Source organism: Oncorhynchus nerka, linkage group LG7 (genome assembly GCF_034236695.1).
Source record: "Oncorhynchus nerka isolate Pitt River linkage group LG7, Oner_Uvic_2.0, whole genome shotgun sequence".
Classification (NCBI taxonomy): Eukaryota; Metazoa; Chordata; class Actinopteri; order Salmoniformes; family Salmonidae; genus Oncorhynchus; species Oncorhynchus nerka.
Window position 1 is genome coordinate 32650876 of NC_088402.1, and position 22056 is coordinate 32672931.

At 42.8% G+C, this 22056-nt stretch overlaps 1 protein-coding gene across 3 annotated transcripts in view; it reads left to right on the forward strand.

The window, feature by feature from the left end:
• The window catches only part of LOC115131477 (collagen alpha-1(XXII) chain-like), a 70353-nt gene that overhangs the window by 25587 nt on the left and 22710 nt on the right, over positions 1–22056 (forward strand). For 2 of the 3 annotated variants that reach the window (XM_065020439.1, XM_065020441.1), the window contains 26 exons: positions 1224–1277; positions 1496–1549; positions 1646–1699; positions 2757–2810; positions 2931–2975; positions 4441–4494; positions 4621–4674; positions 5298–5333; positions 5454–5483; positions 5794–5847; positions 5994–6047; positions 8575–8628; positions 9210–9263; positions 9397–9450; positions 9571–9624; positions 9930–9983; positions 15964–16008; positions 16168–16230; positions 16360–16413; positions 16785–16826; positions 17106–17138; positions 17596–17649; positions 17996–18049; positions 18833–18886; positions 18971–19024; positions 19170–19223. In XM_065020439.1, coding sequence (XP_064876511.1) covers positions 1224–1277; positions 1496–1549; positions 1646–1699; positions 2757–2810; positions 2931–2975; positions 4441–4494; positions 4621–4674; positions 5298–5333; positions 5454–5483; positions 5794–5847; positions 5994–6047; positions 8575–8628; positions 9210–9263; positions 9397–9450; positions 9571–9624; positions 9930–9983; positions 15964–16008; positions 16168–16230; positions 16360–16413; positions 16785–16826; positions 17106–17138; positions 17596–17649; positions 17996–18049; positions 18833–18886; positions 18971–19024; positions 19170–19223 — 1320 coding nt within the window. The remainder of the gene's footprint in view (positions 1–1223; positions 1278–1495; positions 1550–1645; positions 1700–2756; positions 2811–2930; positions 2976–4440; positions 4495–4620; positions 4675–5297; positions 5334–5453; positions 5484–5793; positions 5848–5993; positions 6048–8574; positions 8629–9209; positions 9264–9396; positions 9451–9570; positions 9625–9929; positions 9984–15963; positions 16009–16167; positions 16231–16359; positions 16414–16784; positions 16827–17105; positions 17139–17595; positions 17650–17995; positions 18050–18832; positions 18887–18970; positions 19025–19169; positions 19224–22056) is intronic. The other variant, XM_065020440.1, reaches the window with a different exon arrangement.

A 22056-nucleotide genomic window follows, 5' to 3' on the forward strand; every position in this document is an offset into this window, starting at 1 on the left:
ACAGTCTCAACGTCATGGACTCACTCCAGCCATGTTGACTCACAACACAAGCAGACACCCTTAGCTAAAAAAAAGATGCATGCCTGAATCCTGGCAATTTATTTATTTGTGGACATGTTGTGGTGGTGGAATTTCCAGAGCTAGTTGGAGAAGTGCAACACACACCTAATGTCTGAGGAGTTTACTGTTTGAAGGGAATTTCTGCTTCTATACTATTTATTTATCTGTCACTGTCTGCAAAACCCTTAGAAATAGAATGACTTCTATTTCATTCTATTTCTGGAAAATCCATGTTTCTACTATAGGGTTTTTACAATTCTGTTTGTGTCAACTTTACAAACAGAATGCAAAACTTGTCGTTAATTAGTACACCCACAGGTGTGGTCAGAATGGACATGCTGGCACATTGACTTGTAAGTGGTAAAAGTGAATTCATCATGCTCTGCTTGCTACTGTAGTAAATACATCCTCAACAGTCTAGACTAGACGATCCTACAAAAGGGTTTTGTGTACAATGTCCTTTCATTATAGGCTGCAATTGGTTGTATGAAGATTTTTGTTGCAATGCTGCTCTCTTTTGATGAAGACGGGACCTGCGTCAAAGTGATACGAGCTCTGAGAGTAATGAAAGGGTAACATTTTGACTTCTAAAGAAAGTGATTTAGGAAGTGAAGCCAGAGCGAAGTCTTTCTGCTGGTCGAAGGCTTAGTGGCACTATGTAATTAAACACTCCCACTTTTCTCTTCTAAGGCTCTAAATGCTTTGGAGGGATTCCTTGGCACAAAGAATGACATCAGAGCACAAACCAAAACTACAATGTTAAAAGGCTACAAAAATGTTCGAAGCCATTGTTCCTTGAGGAGTTAGGGTTGAGTTTGGCTGTGTGTATGAACTGACCTCTGCGTTTAGAACACCGAGAAACGGACCAGACCGCTGTTATAGTTTGGCCCCCAACACCATTGTTCAAAAGTTGTGTACTAACTGTTCGTCCTTGCTTGGTTATGCACAGTGTGTGTATTCTGTTTTGTCCCAAAAGCAGTTTTTATGTTGTTTTTTTGTGTGTGTGTACTACATGTTCTAACAGTAATCTACTAATCCCTGTTCAGGAAGTGAACCCCACCATATTGTCTCACAACACGTCGCCGCTGTCAGCATCTGTTACGCCATTACGCCTAGGCATCAGCGGTGTCCAGCCACCCTAACCTCCTCTCCTCTCTCTACAGGGTGATCTCGGGAGACGGGGGACATCCGGCGATGAAGGATCCAAAGGGGAGAAGGTGAGTTGATCCTTAAGAGTCTTGTTTTTAGTGATGCTTTCCCACTGTTCTGTACCTCTCAGGACATGTCTGTCACAGAGGTGACTCATTAAATGGTGAGGCTCGGCCTACTGCATCTGTTGCCACTGCTTGTCTGAAAGTTGATTCTACATTAGGACATGTACAATAGACAGGAATGATGTACTTTGTAGATGATTGTGCCTTAAAACCACTTCCAGGGAACCAGTGGAGCGGCAGGTCTTGCTGGGAAAGATGGATCTAAAGGAGAAAGAGTATGAGACAACCATCTTGCACTAATATTCTCTTACTGTGATTATAATGTAAACCTTTCTGATTAACTTCTGGATCGTTCTGCTTTATTGTGACAGGGTGAATCTGGGCTGGCAGGCGATCAGGGATTACCTGGACCCCTGGGACCAAAGGTGGGTGAACATTCTATTTCTCCTGGTTGATTCCATGTTGGCCTCGGAGAGTATACAATAGCCAATGCACTTTCATAACTACATGCTGCAATATGCTCTGTGCAAACCCTTTTCTTGTGGTTGACACTGTGTTGGAGGATTTACGGCAGTTTTAAGTGAAAGCTTAAAGAATGTAGGCAGCAGAGTTTATATTCGTTTTTTTCCACTCTGATATCAAAGACAGCCTTGTTCTTTGTGTTCTGTGTCTTGGTGGGCGTTTAGACATTTGATGGACAATTACCTCTCTGCTTGCTATTGATTTCCTGTGACCTGGCTGGCTGTCTTCTGCTGACTTCTCTTGTGTGAGAAGCTGGAGAGGGAGGGAGGGGTAATAGGGGGGGGGAGCAAGAAGGAAAGTGGTGGGGAAGAGAGAGGAGAGAGGAAAGAGAGAGAAGGGAAAGGGGAGAGAGCAGTTTTGCCAATGTGCTGTGTGACCATTCAGTCCCAGACTCCCAGCTAAAGAGAACGTCTCCCTGTTGACAGAACTATGGTAGTTTCAATTGTGTAAGTTCATGTTTTTTAGACTATACACCATGGAAATGAGTCATAAGCCTGAACATAGCATGTCCTTGTAACTGTGAATTCCATGTTAATACGGATACTTTCGTATTGTGGTGACCATTACTCCTCAGGGAGCCTAGCGTAGGCCATCGGTGGCTTGCACTCTGACACTCCAACACTTGGCACAGTCAGAACAAAGGTCAGGGGTCAGGGTCCCCCAAGAGGGTCACAATGCTAACAGGTGTTGTTGCTGTTCTGGTTGCTCATTTGCCTCTACAGAATCCATATACTGTACCTCCCAAGTTAACTTGTCAAGTTAGACACAGCAAAATGGGCTTTTTCCCATCTACCCCTTTTATTCTCTTACCCCTCATATGACCTAATATGTAATACTACTGCTCAACTTGAAATGATTGGGAAATAACATTGCATCAGTAGTACCGTATCTGTAGGTTACTGGTCTTTACTCAGCACCTGTTATCCGTCAATATAATGTCTGGTCGTTTTGTTCCTACAGGGAATTGAAGGAGACTCGGGACTTCCTGGTTCATCTGGACCCAAAGGTGTCGGTGTGAGTAGAAGCAACAATGAATATATGTGATACATAAGCCAAGTAAATAGTTTCAGACCAACCTATGTTTTCTAAAAGTATCTTTGGATGTTACTGTATGTCTGTGTTGTACTATGTTAGGGTGAAAAAGGTTTGAAAGGAGATAAAGGATCAGGAGGATTAAGGGTAAGTATTGTTACATGTCCTATATTTGATTCAAATGATCGTCAAGTATCATAGGTCATCACGAGCATGACTGGTTAAAGAAATCAAATATAACTGCATGTACAGAGTTGAGAATAGAAAGCTCCACCAGGCTTGGTTAACTCTAAAAATAGCAGAGACTGACACACTTAGCTGACACACTTGTGCAGGTGTGGTTATACAAATTCTCTGCGGGTAAACAAATTGAAATAAAGGTAATAGAATTTTTAAGAATTGACAGATTTTTCCTATTTAAGGGTTAAGTCCGTTGTTTATGAGAAGGAATATAGACCTCAATCCCAGAGGGGAGTAATGGTACAGACAGATGTGGACTGGCATCCTTGATGTACTCTCCACATTTCCTGTCCTGGGCTCGAGGGTGCGGATCCTAATAATACTAGCTAGGGGCTAGCTACCTCCAGTACTGTGTGTCAGTGCCTCGGTTTCCTCTAAACTTTAAGGACTTCATGAAATATAGACTTTCACTGCTGCTGATGGCCATCGACTAGACAGAACACACTAGTCAATCAGTCAGAGTGATGGTGGTCTATGATTAAAATTATTATACTGAAGTAGCACCCAACATTGTGTAGCCTATATGATTCCTGGCCTACTGGGCTTCACACAGTATGTCAAGTGGGTCGTTGAGGACTATGGTTGTTATTAGGCTTTTGAGATACAGATTGTCCTCTGCGTTGGGTGATGATGTGAAACGATAGGCTGGTAAGTGTCATAGAGATAGACTGGGGTTCAAGGAGAAGGGTCTTTAGGTGTACGCTCACAGCAGAGTAGAAGATTATTTACATGGTGAGTTGGGTGAAACGAACTGACAGCCGAGGAGAAAACGGCAACACCTACATAAAGACCTTATAACACACTCATAACCCATGTATACCACATCCATTGGATGTGAAACAGAACATCTTTGCAAGTCCTTCATTGTCCAGGCTGTCAACACATAAAGTGAAGAATCATTAACCCTGTACAGTACTGCACATACCACATGGGTCTTCTCCACCAACCTCCACCGAACCCCGACAGAAAGCCATTTAGTAGGTTTGAGAACAGAACAGTCTGGAGAAGCATTTACTTCTCTGGAGGTGACAGAGGAAATGGTGGTTCAGAACAGGAAGTGGTGGTTCAGAACAGGAAGTGGTGGTTCAGATCAGGAAGTGGTGGTTAGGAGAGTCCTCTCGGGGTCAGGGGTACCCTTGTTGTTGGCAGATAGAACAGTCACAAAGCATGCGAGACATGTGTGTGATGGATTCAGCACTAGCTACCGGCTGGAAAAAGTGATGAAACAACAAGGTCTTAGATAGAATGCAGTACAGCTGGGAAGATGTGGCAAGGTTATTGTTAGTCATAGCAGGTTACTTTAGAATCTCATCTCTTATGTACCTTGTACCATTTCTATTCAACATTACACACTGTCCCTTCTTCCTCACAGGGTGCCAAAGGTATTGACGGATTCCCTGGAAAACCTGGTGTTCCTGGAAAAGATGTGAGTTGTCATTTTCTGTTTTCCAGGTGCATAACGATGTTTACAGAAGAGAAAGACCTGAATATTTCTTTCACTGGTAATAACTGCTCATTTCAGAATGATGTTTTGTTTTGATTTACTGTCTAGGGTTTGGGAGGACTGACTGGTGCACCTGGAGCCGCTGGAGTGAAAGGGGAAAAGGTATGGTCCTCTCTCTATCAAACACTGTAATACAACACATGATCATGAACAATACAATATGTGAATCGGGACAAAACTTTCCTCAAAGAACACTCAAGAAAACACATGAAACAAGAGTTGATATGCTATGCATCATTTTAGGATTGATAGGCTGAATGTCTCATCCAGAGAGACTCGCAATCAGTGCATTAGCCGGTAAAACATTCACATAATATTATGATCAGTGCAGGTAAACCTTTAAAAAATCTACAAAATCTTTCGCCAGACTGAACTACTGTCAGACTGAACTACAGTCTGTGTTTTCCAGATGAGCCTCTGTTTTCCAACCTCTTTTCATCCCCCTCTTTACCATCAAAGGTGGCCCATTCATCTGTCTGATATGATAATACATTAATCTTGTCTGTCTATAATTACACACGCACACACACACACGCGCGAACACACACACACACACACTGTATGAAAAGTTCAACTTCGCATAACACTACATACCAGAAACTACGATTGCTCTTGTCATTGACATTAATGTATATTTGCCATCTGAAATATTACCCCATAAACCACACAAATGATTTAAAGAGACAACGTTTTTTAAATTCCTGTCTGGTTTCACTGTCTTGCAGGGAGAGATGGGCCCTGCTGGAATGCCTGGGGATATGGTAAGTATTTTAACGTCATGTACTGTATACTCCACTAGCATGGATGCCAATGCCAACCTGATACAACGTAGAGTGATTGTAAAAACACATACTGAAAATGTTATTTAAACCACCACACAGGTTCAAAGCGAGGGCTTGAAAGGAGTGGATGTGAGTACATGGATATAGTAATTTTATCTTCATATTTTTCTGTTCAGTATTTTGTGCATGGGTCTGTATCTTTAAAACCATCAACTGCATTACTAAGTCTCCATCTGTTGCCATAGAATAACAGTGTGTCATGTAAGGTCATGAAGGAAAGTACACTAGATTGCACAGAGGTTGAGTTACTACACAGCAATGTTTACAGTAACATGGACAGTATAATGCTCCTGTGACATACAGTGTATTGTTATTAAGTGATGTCTGTCTCTCATGGACTCTGAATCTGTTATGTCTTTCTGTCTGTTCTGTGTTCCAGGGACCTCCAGGACCTCGTGGCCCTCCAGGGCCTGACGGCCCCCCAGGACCCCCTGTAAGGAACCACAATTTATTACTTCATCTTTATCCCTATTATGTTATCTGTATAGATAACAGACAAACACAAAAAAGGCCCACTGGCTCTATAGCTTTACCAGTCAAAGCTGAGGTAGAAAAATTACAAGTGCTTTTTTCCCCTAGGGTGCACCTGGTCAACTTGGTTTACCTGGCGAACCTGGAGAGTTTGGCCAAAGGGTAAGAGTTTAACCTTTGTTATAGGATTTACATGCTTTTGATTACAGTTATACTGTAGGCCAACATCTGACCTCACTGGTACTTTAGTCATAAGAGGTTTAGGCGTGGCACAAACAGGTTTCCTCCCATATTCTCAAAACCATATAGCTAACTTTCTCAACATGGTACTCAAAAGTAAAAAATGTGCCTCTCGGTATCGCAGCCCTGTAGTCATAGTGACTGCATGTTGACAGCACACAGTAATCTGTATTACAGCAGTACACAGCTGTTGGACTGCTGTCGGATTCGTCCCTTTGTTTTTCTACAGGGGCAGTTTAGGAAGTCAACTGTCTCGTAGAAACAGGGATGGTGTAAAAGGTTTATGAACCTTAACATCCGTGTCAATATCCTAACAATAAATACACGGATATTCTATTAATGAGTAGTAGATCCACCGCTTCAGACCTGTCAACAGTCCTACCCCAGGAACACCGCAAAACACTACAGAAGACTGTAACAGAGACAGGAAGCCCTGCTCTGACAGTAGTGACTACCCAGCAAGCCGGGAAGATTCCCAAGACATTAGCTAACATTTCCATTAAATTGTATTTAGGGTTTTATCTAACAATTCAATTTGTTTTATAGGCATGACATAACAATAACGTCCCAAAAACATAACATTAATGTTTTTGATTTCAAAAAGAAAATCCTCCAGAAAATGTTTTAACCCATGAAGGTCAATGTCCAAACCCATTCAAATCTGTCAGTTTAAGCTAGAGATATCCGTTTTTTTTTGCATGGTATGCGTCTCAATCCAAATCATCCGTCTATGTTGCACATCTGCATCTGCAGTGATAGGTGACAGAGATAGAGAGGTGTTTGTCAGACCATGAGACCTTCCGAAAATTGGTCTTCTCTCAAAATTGTCTGTAGCGTCTGAATGGCCTACAAAATAGCATGACCCCTCTGTGGAAAGATGAGACTCTCCGTTTTGCTCTACGACCCCCACAAACGTCTTGGGTCTCGTCTGAAGTCGGTACAGCCGATCTGCCAACTTCTGTCCGTAGCGACCGAACAGTTTGGGGTACACACTAATATGTCCCCTCTGTTGTTGTTTTTTTGCACTAGGATGCTCTCAGGCCTCACAAGAATTGTCTGAAGGTCCCCGGTACCAGTTGAAAAAAATTGTAGTATATCATTTCTAAAGTATATATGGACACTGAACCAAAAATAAATGGTTAAATAAATGTAAACATAAATTCTAGGGGGATACTTCAAGTGGTCTTAAAATTTAAAATCCAATAGCTAAATGATCCTTGGTATGACCTTCTTAAAACAATTCCATATAGCTTAGTAGAACCCCCCCCCCCAAGGTTCTTATTAGGTTTTTAGGTAATATAATAACAAAATGGGTTCTGGGAATGGACAGTTTTTGTGTTATTTGAACGTTTTGGGAACGTTTATAGAATCAAATTTGGTTTGCTGGGTAATCTGACTGAGCCAGACCTCCTGGAGCGAGCGGTAGGATGTAACATCAGCTGGCATTTAGATAGCACACAGTTGATGGAATGAGATGTTTTCTAACTATAACAAAAGATCTGTCACTGTATTGTGTTGAGGAGTACCTTTGTCATAGGGCTCTGATGGCAAGACATTTAGAAAATGACATGTTTCTCATATGAATGTGGAAATGTCACTGTATTTGGTACAGCATGGAGAAGGCATCACCCTATCTCTGCAGTATTGACATGTTTTGTCATTTAGCAGACACTCTTATCCAGAGCGACTTACAGGAGCAATTAGGGTTAAGTGCCTTGCTCAAGGGCACATTGTCCGATTTTTCACTAGTCAGCTCGGGGAGTGCTACCAGCGGCCTTTCAGTTACTGGCCCAACGCTCTTAACTGCTAGGCTACCTACCTGCTGTTTCCTCCTTGTATCTGCTATCAATACTGGAGCTCTTAGTCTAGCCTGTTTACTGTGGATACCCATGGCCTAGTCCTCTCTGTTCTGTTCAACACTACAGTTAGTTACAGCTGGATCCTTTTTGGCTGTTCTGCTGTGGCTTGTAGCACTTAACTGTACCTCAGTATTGTTGTTACTGCTGCTGTGAACTCTGCTGTGGTGTGATGTGGGATGGTCTGAGTGTGTGTGTGTAGGTGTATTGAGGATGTGAAGTCACTGAGGGGCTGTCATGGTGGACAGGGCCATGCTCTCCTGGTTCCTCACACAGACCGCAGTCCACACCACAGCCATCATTAGTCAACTGTTTCCCTGACAAGCCTCAAATAACTGTCCACCCCCCACCCTTTACATATATCAGTCACAGCACTAAGGCCGTCTCAGGTTAACCATGACACTGTAGCTTACACAGTCCTGCAGAGGGCAGGATATCACAATCCAGAGAATGAGAGAGAGTTGAATACAGGAGTTGCTAGAGCAACAAAGGTTTTAAAGGGTTGATTGTACTAAGTGAATAAACATGTTTATTTTCTCCCATTTTGACATGTTTTGATGTGTGAGGGTTGATTTTGCGTCTATCTTTTTCAGGGCAAGAAAGGTGAAAGTGGATTACCTGGTGTCGATGGGCTACCCGGACCTCCTGTAAGAAACATATTTCATGTCTATGTGCTATATATTGCAGGTGCTCTTTATTGTGTCCTACAGCATCAGACCATTTACAGATATATTCCATGACAAAACAATCTGTTGGAACATGAAGGCTATGTGTAATAGTATGACTCGCTGCTTCATAAGATCTCTTTCTGATATTATGAATGGAGTATGTGTCAGTTATCAGCACAGCTGTTATATCAGGCTCTGGCTCATTGAAAAACATTTTCTTCTTGATGTTAACTACTCACCAGGGACCACATACCTGACATTACTGATCTCTCAACACTAGCTTCACTAAACACTTCCACTGGAGGGAAAATATGCTCTGCCACTTCGGGAACTCATCCACATGACATCAATTCATTTAGAGTCCATATCGCTCTTAAAAGCAATAATTAGCGCCTGAGGTCCTGGACTTTTTCCTGACTGTGTGACTAGCCAACCAGGAATAACTCTTGATATTTCCACAGCTTGGAGCTATGACTGAATATCAGGCCAACCTAGAATGTCTTCCCTGTTGGACTGAGGTTGATGACAGTCTTTATTGATGATGCCATCTCTCGTTACAGGGTCCCCAGGGGCCTCCTGGAGGGCAAGGAAACCCTGGACAAACTGGACCTCCTGTGAGTTCTGTGCACCAACAATCCTTTACATTGAAGGCTGTACAGCGCAGATGTACTGTCAGCTGTCATTCCAAAAGCTCATAGAGGAAATGAAATAATAGAAAGCTAAAATGTATATATATTCTTTGCTTAGGGTCTACCTGGTGAGATTGGATTTTCAGGGAAACTAGGAGAGCCTGGCAAAGCTGTAAGTTTACTGTATTTGTTTTCTTCACATTTACATGTTATATGATTCACTGATGTACCATTGAGTTGTCAAAGTACTCGTGTCCCAGACGTATCCCTATATAATATTTATTGTTGAAAGGGTTTACCTGGAAACGATGGGCTGGACGGAGTTCCAGGAAATGACGGAGACAAGGTCAGTGTAGTAGTAATAGTGATTCATGTTTCCTAACCAACTGAATGTTCAGGTCTTTCTTCCTTACTAACAGTAAGGAAACATCTAATAATATGTAGCATTCCAAAGGCATGGAGGACAGTGTGCCAGTGTGTTATCCCTACTGACACGTTTATGTTCTCAGATTGTTGTCACATGGTAATGCCATGACCAACCTTCTTTCACAACCTATTTGCAACGTTGTGACAACGTAATGTGTTAGTTGGGATAATATCTGATACAATACCATACATGTATAAAGCTGTGTTTTTCATTCATCTCCATAGGGGCCTAGAGGAGAGTCTGGATTGGATGGCTTCCCTGGTAAACCTGGTCCTAAGGTACAGTGATACTACTCTTTGTCTTTGTCCAAAATGGTAACCTTTTTCCTAAATAGTGCACTTCTGGTCAAAAGTACATTTACATTTACATTTAAGTCATTTAGCAGACGCTCTTATCCAGAGCGACTTACAAATTGGTGCTTTCACCTTATGACATCCAGTGGAACAGCCACTTTACAATAGTGCATCTAGGTCTTTTAAGGGGGGTGAGAAGGATTACTTTATCCTATCCTAGGTATTCCTTAAAGAGGTGGGGTTTCAGGTGTCTCCGGAAGGTGGTGATTGACTCCGCTGTCCTGGCGTCGTGAGGGAGTTTGTTCCACCATTGGGGGGCCAGAGCAGCGAACAGTTTTGACTGGGCTGAGCGGGAACTGTACTTCCTCAGTGGTAGGGAGGCGAGCAGGCCAGAGGTGGATGAACGCAGTGCCCTTGTTTGGGTGTAGGGCCTGATCAGAGCCTGGAGGTACTGAGGTGCCGTTCCCCTCACAGCTCCGTAGGCAAGCACCATGGTCTTGTAGCGGATGCGAGCTTCAACTGGAAGCCAGTGGAGAGAGCGGAGGAGCGGGGTGACGTGAGAGAACTTGGGAAGGTTGAACACCAGACGGGCTGCGGCGTTCTGGATGAGTTGTAGGGGTTTAATGGCACAGGCAGGGAGCCCAGCCAACAGCGAGTTGCAGTAATCCAGACGGGAGATGACAAGTGCCTGGATTAGGACCTGCGCCGCTTCCTGTGTGAGGCAGGGTCGTACTCTGCGGATGTTGTAGAGCATGAACCTACAGGAACGGGCCACCGCCTTGATGTTATTTGAGAACGACAGGGTGTTGTCCAGGATCACGCCAAGGATCTTAGCGCTCTGGGACGAGGACACAATGGAGTTGTCAACCGTGATGGCGAGATCATGGAACGGGCAGTCCTTCCCCCGGGAGGAAGAGCAGCTCCGTCTTGCAGAGGTTCAGCTTGAGGTGATGATCCGTCATCCACACTGATATGTCTGCCAGACATGCAGAGATGCGATTCGCCACCTGGTCGTCAGAAGGGGGAAAGGAGAAGATTAATTGTGTGTCGTCTGCATAGCAATGATAGGAGAGACCATGTGAGGTTATGACAGAGCCAAGTGACTTGGTGTATAGCGAGAATAGGAGAGGGCCTAGAACAGAGCCCTGGGGGACACCAGTGGTGAGAGCACGTGGTGAGGAGACGGATTCTCGCCACGCCACCTGGTAGGAGCGACCTGTCAGGTAGGACGCAATCCAAGCGTGGGCCGCGCCGGAGATGCCCAACTCGGAGAGGGTGGAGAGGAGGATCTGATGGTTCACAGTATCGAAGGCAGCCGATAGGTCTAGAAGGATGAGAGCAGAGGAGAGAGAGTTAGCTTTAGCAGTGCGGAGCGCCTCCGTGATACAGAGAAGAGCAGTCTCAGTTGAATGACTAGTCTTGAAACCTGACTGATTTGGATCAAGAAGGTCATTCTGAGAGAGATAGCGGGAGAGCTGGCCAAGGACGGCACGTTCAAGAGTTTTGGAGAGAAAAGAAAGAAGGGATACTGGTCTGTAGTTGTTGACATCGGAGGGATCGAGTGTAGGTTTTTTCAGAAGGGGTGCAACTCTCGCTCTCTTGAAGACGGGAGGGACGTAGCCAGCGGTCAGGGATGAGTTGATGAGCGAGGTGAGGTAAGGGAGAAGGTCACCGGAGATGGTCTGGAGAAGAGAGGAGGGGATAGGGTCAAGCGGGCAGGTTGTTGGGCGGCCGGCCGTCACAAGACGCGAGATGTCATCTGGAGAGAGAGGGGAGAAAGAGGTCAGAGCACAGGGTAGGGCAGTGTGAGCAGAACCAGCGGTGTCGTTTGACTTAGCAAACGAGGATCGGATGTCGTCGACCTTCTTTTCAAAATGGTTGACGAAGTCATCTGCAGAGAGGGAGGGGGAGGGGAGGAGGATTCAAGAGGGAGGAGAAGGTGGCAAAGAGCTTCCTAGGGTTAGAGGCAGATGCTTGGAATTTAGAGTGGTAGAAAGTGGCTTTAGCAGCAGAGACAGAGGAGGAAAATGTAGAGAGGAGGGAGTGAAAGGATGCCAGGTCCGCAGGGAGGCGAGTTTTCCTCCATTTCCGCTCGGCTGCCCGGAGCCCTGTTCTGTGAGCTCGCAATGAGTCGTCGAGCCACGGAGCGGGAGGGGAGGACCGAGCCGGCCTGGAGGATAGGGGACATAGAGAGTCAAAGGATGCAGAAAGGGAGGAGAGGAGGGTTGAGGAGGCAGAATCAGGAGATAGGTTGGAGAAGGTTTGAGCAGAGGGAAGAGATGATAGGATGGAAGAGGAGAGAGTAGCGGGGGAGAGAGAGCGAAGGTTGGGACGGCGCGATACCATCCGAGTAGGGGCAGTGTGGGAAGTGTTGGATGAGAGCGAGAGGGAAAAGGATACAAGGTAGTGGTCGGAGACTTGGAGGGAGTTGCAATGAGGTTAGTGGAGGAACAGCATCTAGTAAAGATGAGGTCGAGCGTATTGCCTGCCTTGTGAGTAGGGGGAAGGTGAGAGGGTGAGGTCAAAAGAGGAGAGGAGTGGAAAGAAGGAGGCAGAGAGGAATGAGTCAAAGGTAGACGTGGGGAGGTTAAAGTCGCCCAGAACTGTGAGAGGTGAGCCGTCCTCAGGAAAGGAGCTTATCAAGGCATCAAGCTCATTGATGAACTCTCCGAGGGAACCTGGAGGGCGATAAATGATAAGGATGTTAAGCTTGAAAGGGCTGGTAACTGTGACAGCATGGAATTCAAAGGAGGCGATAGACAGATGGGTAAGGGGAGAAAGAGAGAATGACCACTTGGGAGAGATGAGGATCCCGGTGCCACCACCCCGCTGACCAGAAGCTCTCGGGGTGTGCGAGAGCACGTGGGCGGACGAAGAGAGCAGTAGGAGTAGCGGTGTTGTCTGTGGTGATCCATGTTTCCGTCAGAGCCAAGAAGTCGAGGGACTGGAGGAAGGCATAGGCTGAGATGAACTCTGCCTTGTTGGCCGCAGATCGGCAGTTCCAGAGGCTACCGGAGACCTGGAACTCCACGTGGGTCGTGCGCGCTGGGACCACCAGATTAGGGTGGCCGCGGCCATGCGGTGTGGAGCGTTTGTATGGTCTGTGCAGAGAGGAGAGAACAGGGATAGACAGACACATAGTTGACAGGCTAGAGAAGAGGCTACGCTAATGCAGAGGAGATTGGAATGACAAGTGGACTACACGTCTCGAATGTTCAGAAAGTTAAGCTTACGTAGCAAGAATCTAATTGACTAAAATGATTAAAATGATACAGTACTGCTGAGGTAGGCTAGCTGCGTTGTTGACACTACCCTAATCAAGTCGTTCCGTTGAGTGTGAAGTTTCTACAATGCTGCTTTTCGGGGCAAGCTGGCTAGCTAGCAGTGTTGGTTACGTTACGTTGCGTTAGGAGAACGACAATAGCTGGCTAGCTAACCTAGAAAATCGCTCTAGACTACACAATTATCTTTGAAACAAAGACGGCTATGTAGCTAGCTATGTAGCTAGCTACGATCAAACAAATCACACCGTTGGGACTGTAATGAAATGAAATGAAAATATGATACTACCTGTGGAGCGAAGCGGAATGCGACCGGAATGCGAAAGTTCTATTCAGTAGACGTTGGCTGGCTATTGGCTAGCTAGGAGTGTCTCCTACGTTAAGGACGACAAAATAGCTGGCTAGCTAACCTCGGTAAATTAAGATAATCACTCTAAGACTACACACTCTAACTACACAATTATCTTGGATATGAAGACAGCAAAGACAACTATGTAGCTAGCTAACACTACACTAATCAAGTCGTTCAGTTGAGTGTGATAGTTACTACAGTGCTACGGTAGACGGTGAACGTGTTGGGCAGATAGGAGACGACGAAATACGATAATTACGCAATTATCTTTGATACAACGACGACTATGTAGCTAGCTAAGAAGAAATTGCTAAGATTAGACAAATCAGACCGTTGTACTATAATGAAATGTAATGAAATGTAATGAAAAAGTTATACAACCTGCAGACCGAAGCGCGGATGCGACCGGCTCGCTCCAACCCGTGCCCCTAAAGCCTAAGTAGTGAACTGCATAGGAATTACAATAGGGTGCCATTTTAGATAAAACCTATATCTGGACACCCTGGCCATATCAATGGCTCGTCATAAAAGTGATGCAGGCTAAAGTTTATATGGAGTCTATAAAGGTGACTTTTAAAGTATCCATTTCACTTGCGCTGGAGGGATTGTTAAATAGGAAAAGGAGTAGCAAAACTAAATTATTGGCATTGTGTTTCAACTCAGGGAGTTGGATAGAAACCTTCTGAGATATACCTGTGCATCAGTGGAGGTTCCTCAGAGGAGGACCATCTTCTCAGTGAATTATAAAAACAAAAATGGTAAAACATTAAAGTTTTTTTCATTTTGAGGTAAAACTATACTAAATATAACCACGTCTCCACATAATTGATAAAAACACACTGTTTTTCAATGATAAAAACACACTGTTTTTCAATGAATGTCTACAGTAGCCTCAACAGCACTCTGTAGGGTAGCACCATGGTGTAGCCAGAGGACAGCTAGCTTCCCTCCTCCTGTGTACATTGACTTCAATGCAAAACCTCAGAGGCTCATGTTTCTCATCCCCTTCCATAGACTTACACAATAATTATGACAACTTCCAGAGGATGTCTTCCAACCTATCAGAGCTCTTGCAGCATGAACTGACATGTTGTTCACCCAATCAAATGATCAGAGAATGAATCAAGTATTGAAAGCATAAACTACAGCTAGCTAGCACGGTAGTGCAAAACATGTGGTGAGTAATTGACTCAAAGATAGAGTTGAACAGTTTTGAACAAATTCATTTCTTCTAAAATGAAGGAGAAGCAAGAGAGAAATATATATACTATAGTGAGTCTTTTTTTTACTCTCAGTTCCACTTAGCTAGCAAATGGAACTTGCTCCATCCCTGCTCAAAAAAACACCCTGCTCAAATAGAGGGATGCTATATTAGCTAGCTGGCTATGACTATCCAACAGGACACTGGAACTATTCCAAGTCAAGCTAAGCTTTTGGTTTTACAAGTGTATTGCCACCTGTGTAACTGCTTACTGACTACACTGTAACGTTAATGCATGATTGTAGCGGGTTTACCTGCGCGTTAGTTCTATTAGCTATGCTGACTATGAAGTTACTTTAGCTATGGTGACAACGATGTAGGCTGTGTGTAGAGGTTTGGCTTGGAACGTTTTTTTTCATCTGGTCGCATACATCTGATGTGTTGTCCATTGAAGTCCACAAGCAAAGAGAAGAGGTGAGAGGAGACGAGAGCGCATGGATGCGAGGACTACAACCGGACTGTGTGTTTACGCTTGATCAGGGGTGTATTCATTCTGCCGATTCTGTTGAAAACGTTTCTTAAACTGAAGCAAACAGAACAAAACCTAGATAAACATACTAGCATTTGTCCAATAGAAACTCTCGTTTGCAACTGTTGGATAGCTAGATATATCAGCTAGATGCAGGCAAGAGTGTGCAAGTGTCACTGTGTCACCTCAATTTTGTCTCTCGACTTGTGTTCGTTCACGTATGTCGTAAACTTTCATTCATAGGCTAGGTTGCAGCAACCTCATGATGGGAATAGGGAAAATTCTAGTATCACGTAGAAGCCTAAACCTATCGCTGTTACATTGAACTGGGTGAACGGAATATGAATGACAGTCATCCAATATGCTGTAATGGAAATAAGGCCATGCTCATTAAAAAATCGTCCAACCTCATCGGCACTGACTGCCACTGCTGTGCATTTATAGAGTTAACATTTTCTTATTGCATATGGCTCCTTACAGCTCCCCATTTTAATGCAAACGGCTATGATTGCAAGGTGGTTAATAGACAGTGTTACAGAAATGTCAAGCATTGTCTGAGGAATCGTATGATCTCATGATGACAGAATGTGTCACTCCTATAGGGTGAAGAAGGAACACCTGGGCCAAGAGGACCTGGAGGAGAGAGTGTAAGTCAATAATACATGGCTATCACCTTAAATCATTATACTCAACTCAAAGTACCCCATCCCACATGCTCTTAATCTTTCTGTGTGTGTGTGTGTGTGTGTGTGTGTGTGTGTGTGTGTGTGTGTGTGTGTGTGTGTGTGTGTGTGTGTGTGTTACAGGGACCAGTTGGTTTAACTGGACAACCAGGGGTCGTTGGACCAAGAGGAGAGAAAGGAGGACAGGTGAGATTGATCTCATAGCCATCATTAAAGCCACATTCCTGAAATGTGTGCTTCAGCCCAACGCCAGCTCGCATCTAAATCTCCTTGTGTTCTACGGTTTTGTTTATGTCTTGTGTTTTCTTTTTTTAGGGTGACAGGGGACAAGATGGCTCTTTCGGGCCAAAGGGTGACAAAGGTGACAAGGTAAGACCGAGATATGAGACGATAGATCTGCAAAGACTCTCATGTAAACAGCTAGCTACTGTGTGTCACAACATACTTTAAACGCCGCACGATCTCTTACCTTTACTGTTACTAGAACGTGTTATTGACAGTCAGTAACAGTGAACAAGATTCTTGTTACACTGTGTTTTGTTTGAGGAGGGATTGGATAAGCATGCTTATTAGCATAAAAGCTATGCTAGCTGCATGAAAGATAATTCCTGCTTGTACCAGAGGGTGTATCAGTCACAGAGACTTCCCTCTCCACTTTGTCTCACTAACTACCACCAGGGGACTAGTGTGTTGTAATGAGCTAATTAACATTCCCACACTGTGTGTGTGTGTTGCCTCAGGGTGACACAGGACCCAAGGGAACTCCAGGAATACCAGGAAATGTGAGTAAAGTCAAGGGATGTTGAATGGAGCAAAAGACCATATTAAGACACTGTAATAAACCTCATTGAAGGACAGGACGTATTGGAGTAAATTCGAACTGTGAAAATTGACATGTCTGTTATCCGAATAATATTTGTGTCATGCATATATATATATATATATTTTTAATGATCCATGTACAACTAAGCAAACAAAAAACGTATTGGAAAAGTGCATTGCAATCTGAGGATGCTTGTTGGATAACTTGTCTCTCTCTCTCTGTTGTGTTTTTCTCTCAGGTGGCCAATGTTATCCCTGAGCCTGGTGAGCCTGTAAGTACTGTAGAAACCAACAAGATCTCACTGTCTTACTTCAACTTACTCAGTGTTCAACTTTTGTCCAGGGACGGTTAAACCAGAAAATAAAACATTTAAACCAGTGTCTAGCACTGGGATTGGATCCGCGATCGTTAGGGGCTGGAGCGCGCGATTTAAGGCCGCTAGCCTACTAAATGTAATAGGCTCTCACGTAGCCCCCAGTGGACTGTATTGAAGGCATTTCCTGACATCCTGGAAAAACGTTGAATACTGAAGTCGATCTGGTGTGACCTGGCTGGTAGACACTGCTCTGTGTGAGAAATGTTCTTCAGGTCTAATGTATGTATAGGCATTTTTTATGTGGTGTTTATAACAGTGTGTGGCCAGTCCTAGAAACTGTACACAACATGTATTACTATACAGCTAGATTTCCCAACTTGGACATGCGTTCTTCCTTTTTCTTTCTCCATAGGGAAATCCTGGAGCGAGAGGAGAAAAGGGAGAGCAGGGGAATCCAGGAGAGATTGTGAGTTATTCAGAATAAAATTAGCCTTTTACCAAAGGAGTAAGATAAGGCTGCATTTTGGGAAAATCAGCAATGCTCCAAACTCTCCACTAGATGGTAGAAGAGATGTGAATCGATTCAAGTGCCCCCTTTATTTGGTAGAGTCAAATGGACATCAACCTTGCTGCACTTACAGTGCTCTCTCTATGTGTACTAAAATAGTGACAGCACTCCACCACTAGGGTGGGCACTGTGTGTTTGGTTTTTAAAGGAATCATCTGGCATTGCGAAAGAGCAAAATACGGTATAATTTGTTTGATGTTGAACATAATTCTGGGGATATTACTAACCCGTTTGTTGTCTGAAGGGTCAACGAGGACTGCCTGGTGAACCAGGCTTTAAAGGACTGGCTGGACCACAGGTAAGGAGTTTAATCAATCAGTCAGTCAGTCAATCAAATGTTATTTATAATTGGACACTCACCTATTCACAACCCATGTAGTAACAATAACATAAGTTGGGCACTATAAAATCCATTTAATTTTTGCCTAATTCTGTTTTGTTAGAAAAACAACAAAAATGGATGTTCTAAGTCCACTACAATGCTTAAACCACACCAGGAGAGACAATTTGTTAGGTCTGGGAAACATTGTAGCCTAGTTACCCTTTATTTCAAGTGGGTACCCAGCAAGAGGCTCTTGTTTAGCGGTGGTTTTGCACAAGTGATGGTCGACTTTTCAAAACAAATAACCTGAATTGATGAAATAATCATGATATCTTTCTGCCAGGTAAGCATAGGATACTTTGTAGTTAACATTTCATTGAGAAGACGGTTTTCCTTAGCCTCCTCGGTAACGGCTAGAGCGTCTTCACAAAGTTGCAGGAAATACGAATCACTGATGCATTCTATTCATGTCTTATGATAAACTCGGACAAATTAAATACTTTTCAATACATTTATTTCATTCCCTGCTAAGCTCAATAATAAAAAATGTATTGTTGAATTCTGTTTTAATGTCTGGATTCTGTGATTCCGTCAATGTTCTCTGCGCCGTATATTGTATAGGACTCTACATAAGGTGTCATCCATTGGAAAATAGAAAATCAAACTTCGACATAATTTGACATACTATAGTGAATGATTTCAGCGTCCTTCATATCCTTAAATGACTGGCAAGTTTGTTTGTTATCCCCTTCAATTCAGGGCCCTAAAGGAGACATCGGCCCTAAAGGAGAGACTGGGAGACAAGGAGACCCTGTAAGTTTTGGGTCCTTAAGACTGTGTATTTGATAATACTTCTACATATAGACAGTTGTGAATGAAGCCTTGTTTCTCTTCCAGGGTCCTCCAGGATTGCAGGGTACGCAGGGCACCCGTGGATTGCCTGGCAATGTGGTAGGTTCATTTTGTGGAGATGACAATCCAAAAACATTTTAAACATATGGAATTTGTTTGTTGGTGTCCGAGGACATCCCTAATGCTTTAAACTAACCTTTAACCTAACGTGTGCCTTGAACTGCTCTCTCTGTCTATGACACAGGGTATCCCTGGAACCCTTGGACCACCTGGAATAGCTGGACAGAGAGGAGAGAGGGTCAGTAATCTTATCACTGCTATATGCATCAAAACACATGTGATCTCAAATGTGTTGTAATAGGGACATCATATTGTAACTCACGTGTTCTAGGGACATCATATTGTAACTCACGTGTTCTAGTGACATCATATTGTAACTCACGTGTTCTAGGGACATCATATTGTAACTCACGTGTTCTAGTGACATCATATTGTAACTCACGTGTTCTAGGGACATCATATTGTAACTCACGTGTTCTAGGGACATCATATTGTAACTCACGTGTTCTAGGGACATCATATTGTAACTCACGTGTTCTAGGGACATCATATTGTAACTCACGTGTTCTAGGACATCATATTGTAACTCACGTGTTCTAGGGACATCATATTGTAACTCACGTGTTCTAGGGACATCATATTGTAACTCACGTGTTCTAGGGACATCATATTGTAACTCACGTGTTCTAGGGACATCATATTGTAACTCACGTGTTCTAGGGACATCATATTGTAACTCACGTGTTCTAGGGACATCATATTGTAACTCACGTGTTCTAGGGACATCATATTGTAACTCACGTGTTCTAGGGACATCATATTGTAACTCACGTGTTCTAAGGACATCATATTGTAACTCACGTGTTCTAGGGACATCATATTGTAACTCACGTGTTCTTGAGACATCATATTGTAACTCATGTGTTCTTGGGACATTATATTGTAACTCATGTGTTCTAGCAACATCATATTGTAACTCGTGTGTTCTAGGAACATCATATTGTAACTTGTAACTCATGTGTTCTAGCAACATCATATTGTAACTCATGTGTTCTAGAGACTTCATATTGTAACTCGTAAATCGTGTGTTCTAGGAACATCATATTGTAACTCATAACTAATGTGTTCTAGGAACATCATATTGTAACTCGTAACTCGTGTGTTCTAGGAACAACATATTGTAACTCGTAACTCAAGTGTTCTAGGAACATCATATTGTAACTCATGTGTTCTAGGGACATCATATTGTAACTCATGTGTTCTAGGGACATCATATTGTAACTCATGTGTTCTAGGAATATCATATTGTAACTCATGTGTTCTAGGAATATCATATTGTAACTCGTGTGTTCTAGGAATATCATATTTTAACTCATGTGTTCTAGGGACATCATATTGTAACTCATGTGTTCTAGGAATATCATATTTTAACTCATGTGTTCTAGGGACATCATATTGTAACTTGTAACTCATGTGTTCTAGGGACATCATATTGTAACTCTTGTGTTCTAGAGACATCATATTGTAACTCGTAACTCAAGTGTTCTAGGGACTTAATATTCCAACTCATGTGTTCTAGGAACAACATATTTTAACTCTTGTGTTCTAGAGACATCATATTGTAACTCTTGTGTTCTAGAGACATCATATTGTAACTCGTAACTCAAGTGTTCTAGGGACATCATATTGTAACTCATGTGTTCTAGCAACATCATATTGTAACTCGTAACTCATGTGTTCTAGGAATATCATATTGTAACTCATATCTCATGTTTTCTAGGGACATCATATTGTAACTTGTAACTCATGTGTTCTAGGGACATCATATTGTAACTTGTAACTCATGTGTTCTAGAGACATCATATTGTAACTCATGTGTTCTAGGGACATCATATTGTAACTTGTAACTCATGTGTTCTAGAGACATCATATTGTAACTCATGTGTTCTAGGGACATCATATTGTAACTCATGTGTTCTAGGGACATCATATTGTAACTCATGTGTTCTAGGGACATCATATTGTAACTCATGTGTTCTAGGAATACATATCATAACTGTAACTCATGTGTTCTGTATTGTAACTCATGTGTTCTAGGAATATCATATTGTAACTCATATCGCATGTGTTCTGTGGACATCATATTGTAACTCGTGTGTTCTAGGGACATCATATTTTAACTCACGTGTTCTAGGGACATCATATTTTAACTCACGTGTTCTAGGGACATGATATTGTAACTCATGTGTTCTAGGGACATCATATTTTAACTCACGTGTTCTAGGGACATCATATTTTAACTCACGTGTTCTAGGGACATGATATTGTAACTCGTGTGTTCTAGGGACATCATATTGTAACTCATGTGTTCTAGGGACATCATATTGTAACTCGTGTGTTCTAGGGACATCATATTGTAACTCACGTGTTCTAGGGACATCACATTGTAACTCATGTGTTCTAGGGACATCATATTGTAACTCGTGTGTTCTAGGAACAACATATTTTAACTTATGTGTTCTAGGGATATCATATTTTAACTCTTGTGTTCTAGGGACATCATATTTTAACTCTTGTGTTCTAGGGACATCATATTGTAACTTGTAACTCATGTGTTTTAGGGACTTAATATTCCAACTCTTGTGTTCTAGGAACAACATATTTTAACTCTTGTGTTCTAGGGACATCATATTTTAACACATCATATTTTAACTCTTGTGTTCTAGGGACATCATATTTTAACTCTTGTGTTCTAGGGACATCATATTTTAACTCTTGTGTTCTAGGGACATCATATTTTAACTCATGTGTTCTAGGGACATCATATTGTAACTTGTAACTCATGTGTTTTAGGGACTTAATATTCCAACTCTTGTGTTCTAGGAACAACATATTTTAACTCTTGTGTTCTAGGGACATCATATTTTAACTCTTGTGTTCTAGGGACATCATATTTTAACTCTTGTGTTCTAGGGACATCATATTTTAACTCTTGTGTTCTAGGGACATCATATTTTAACTCATGTGTTCTAGGGACATCATATTGTAACTTGTAACTCATGTGTTTTAGG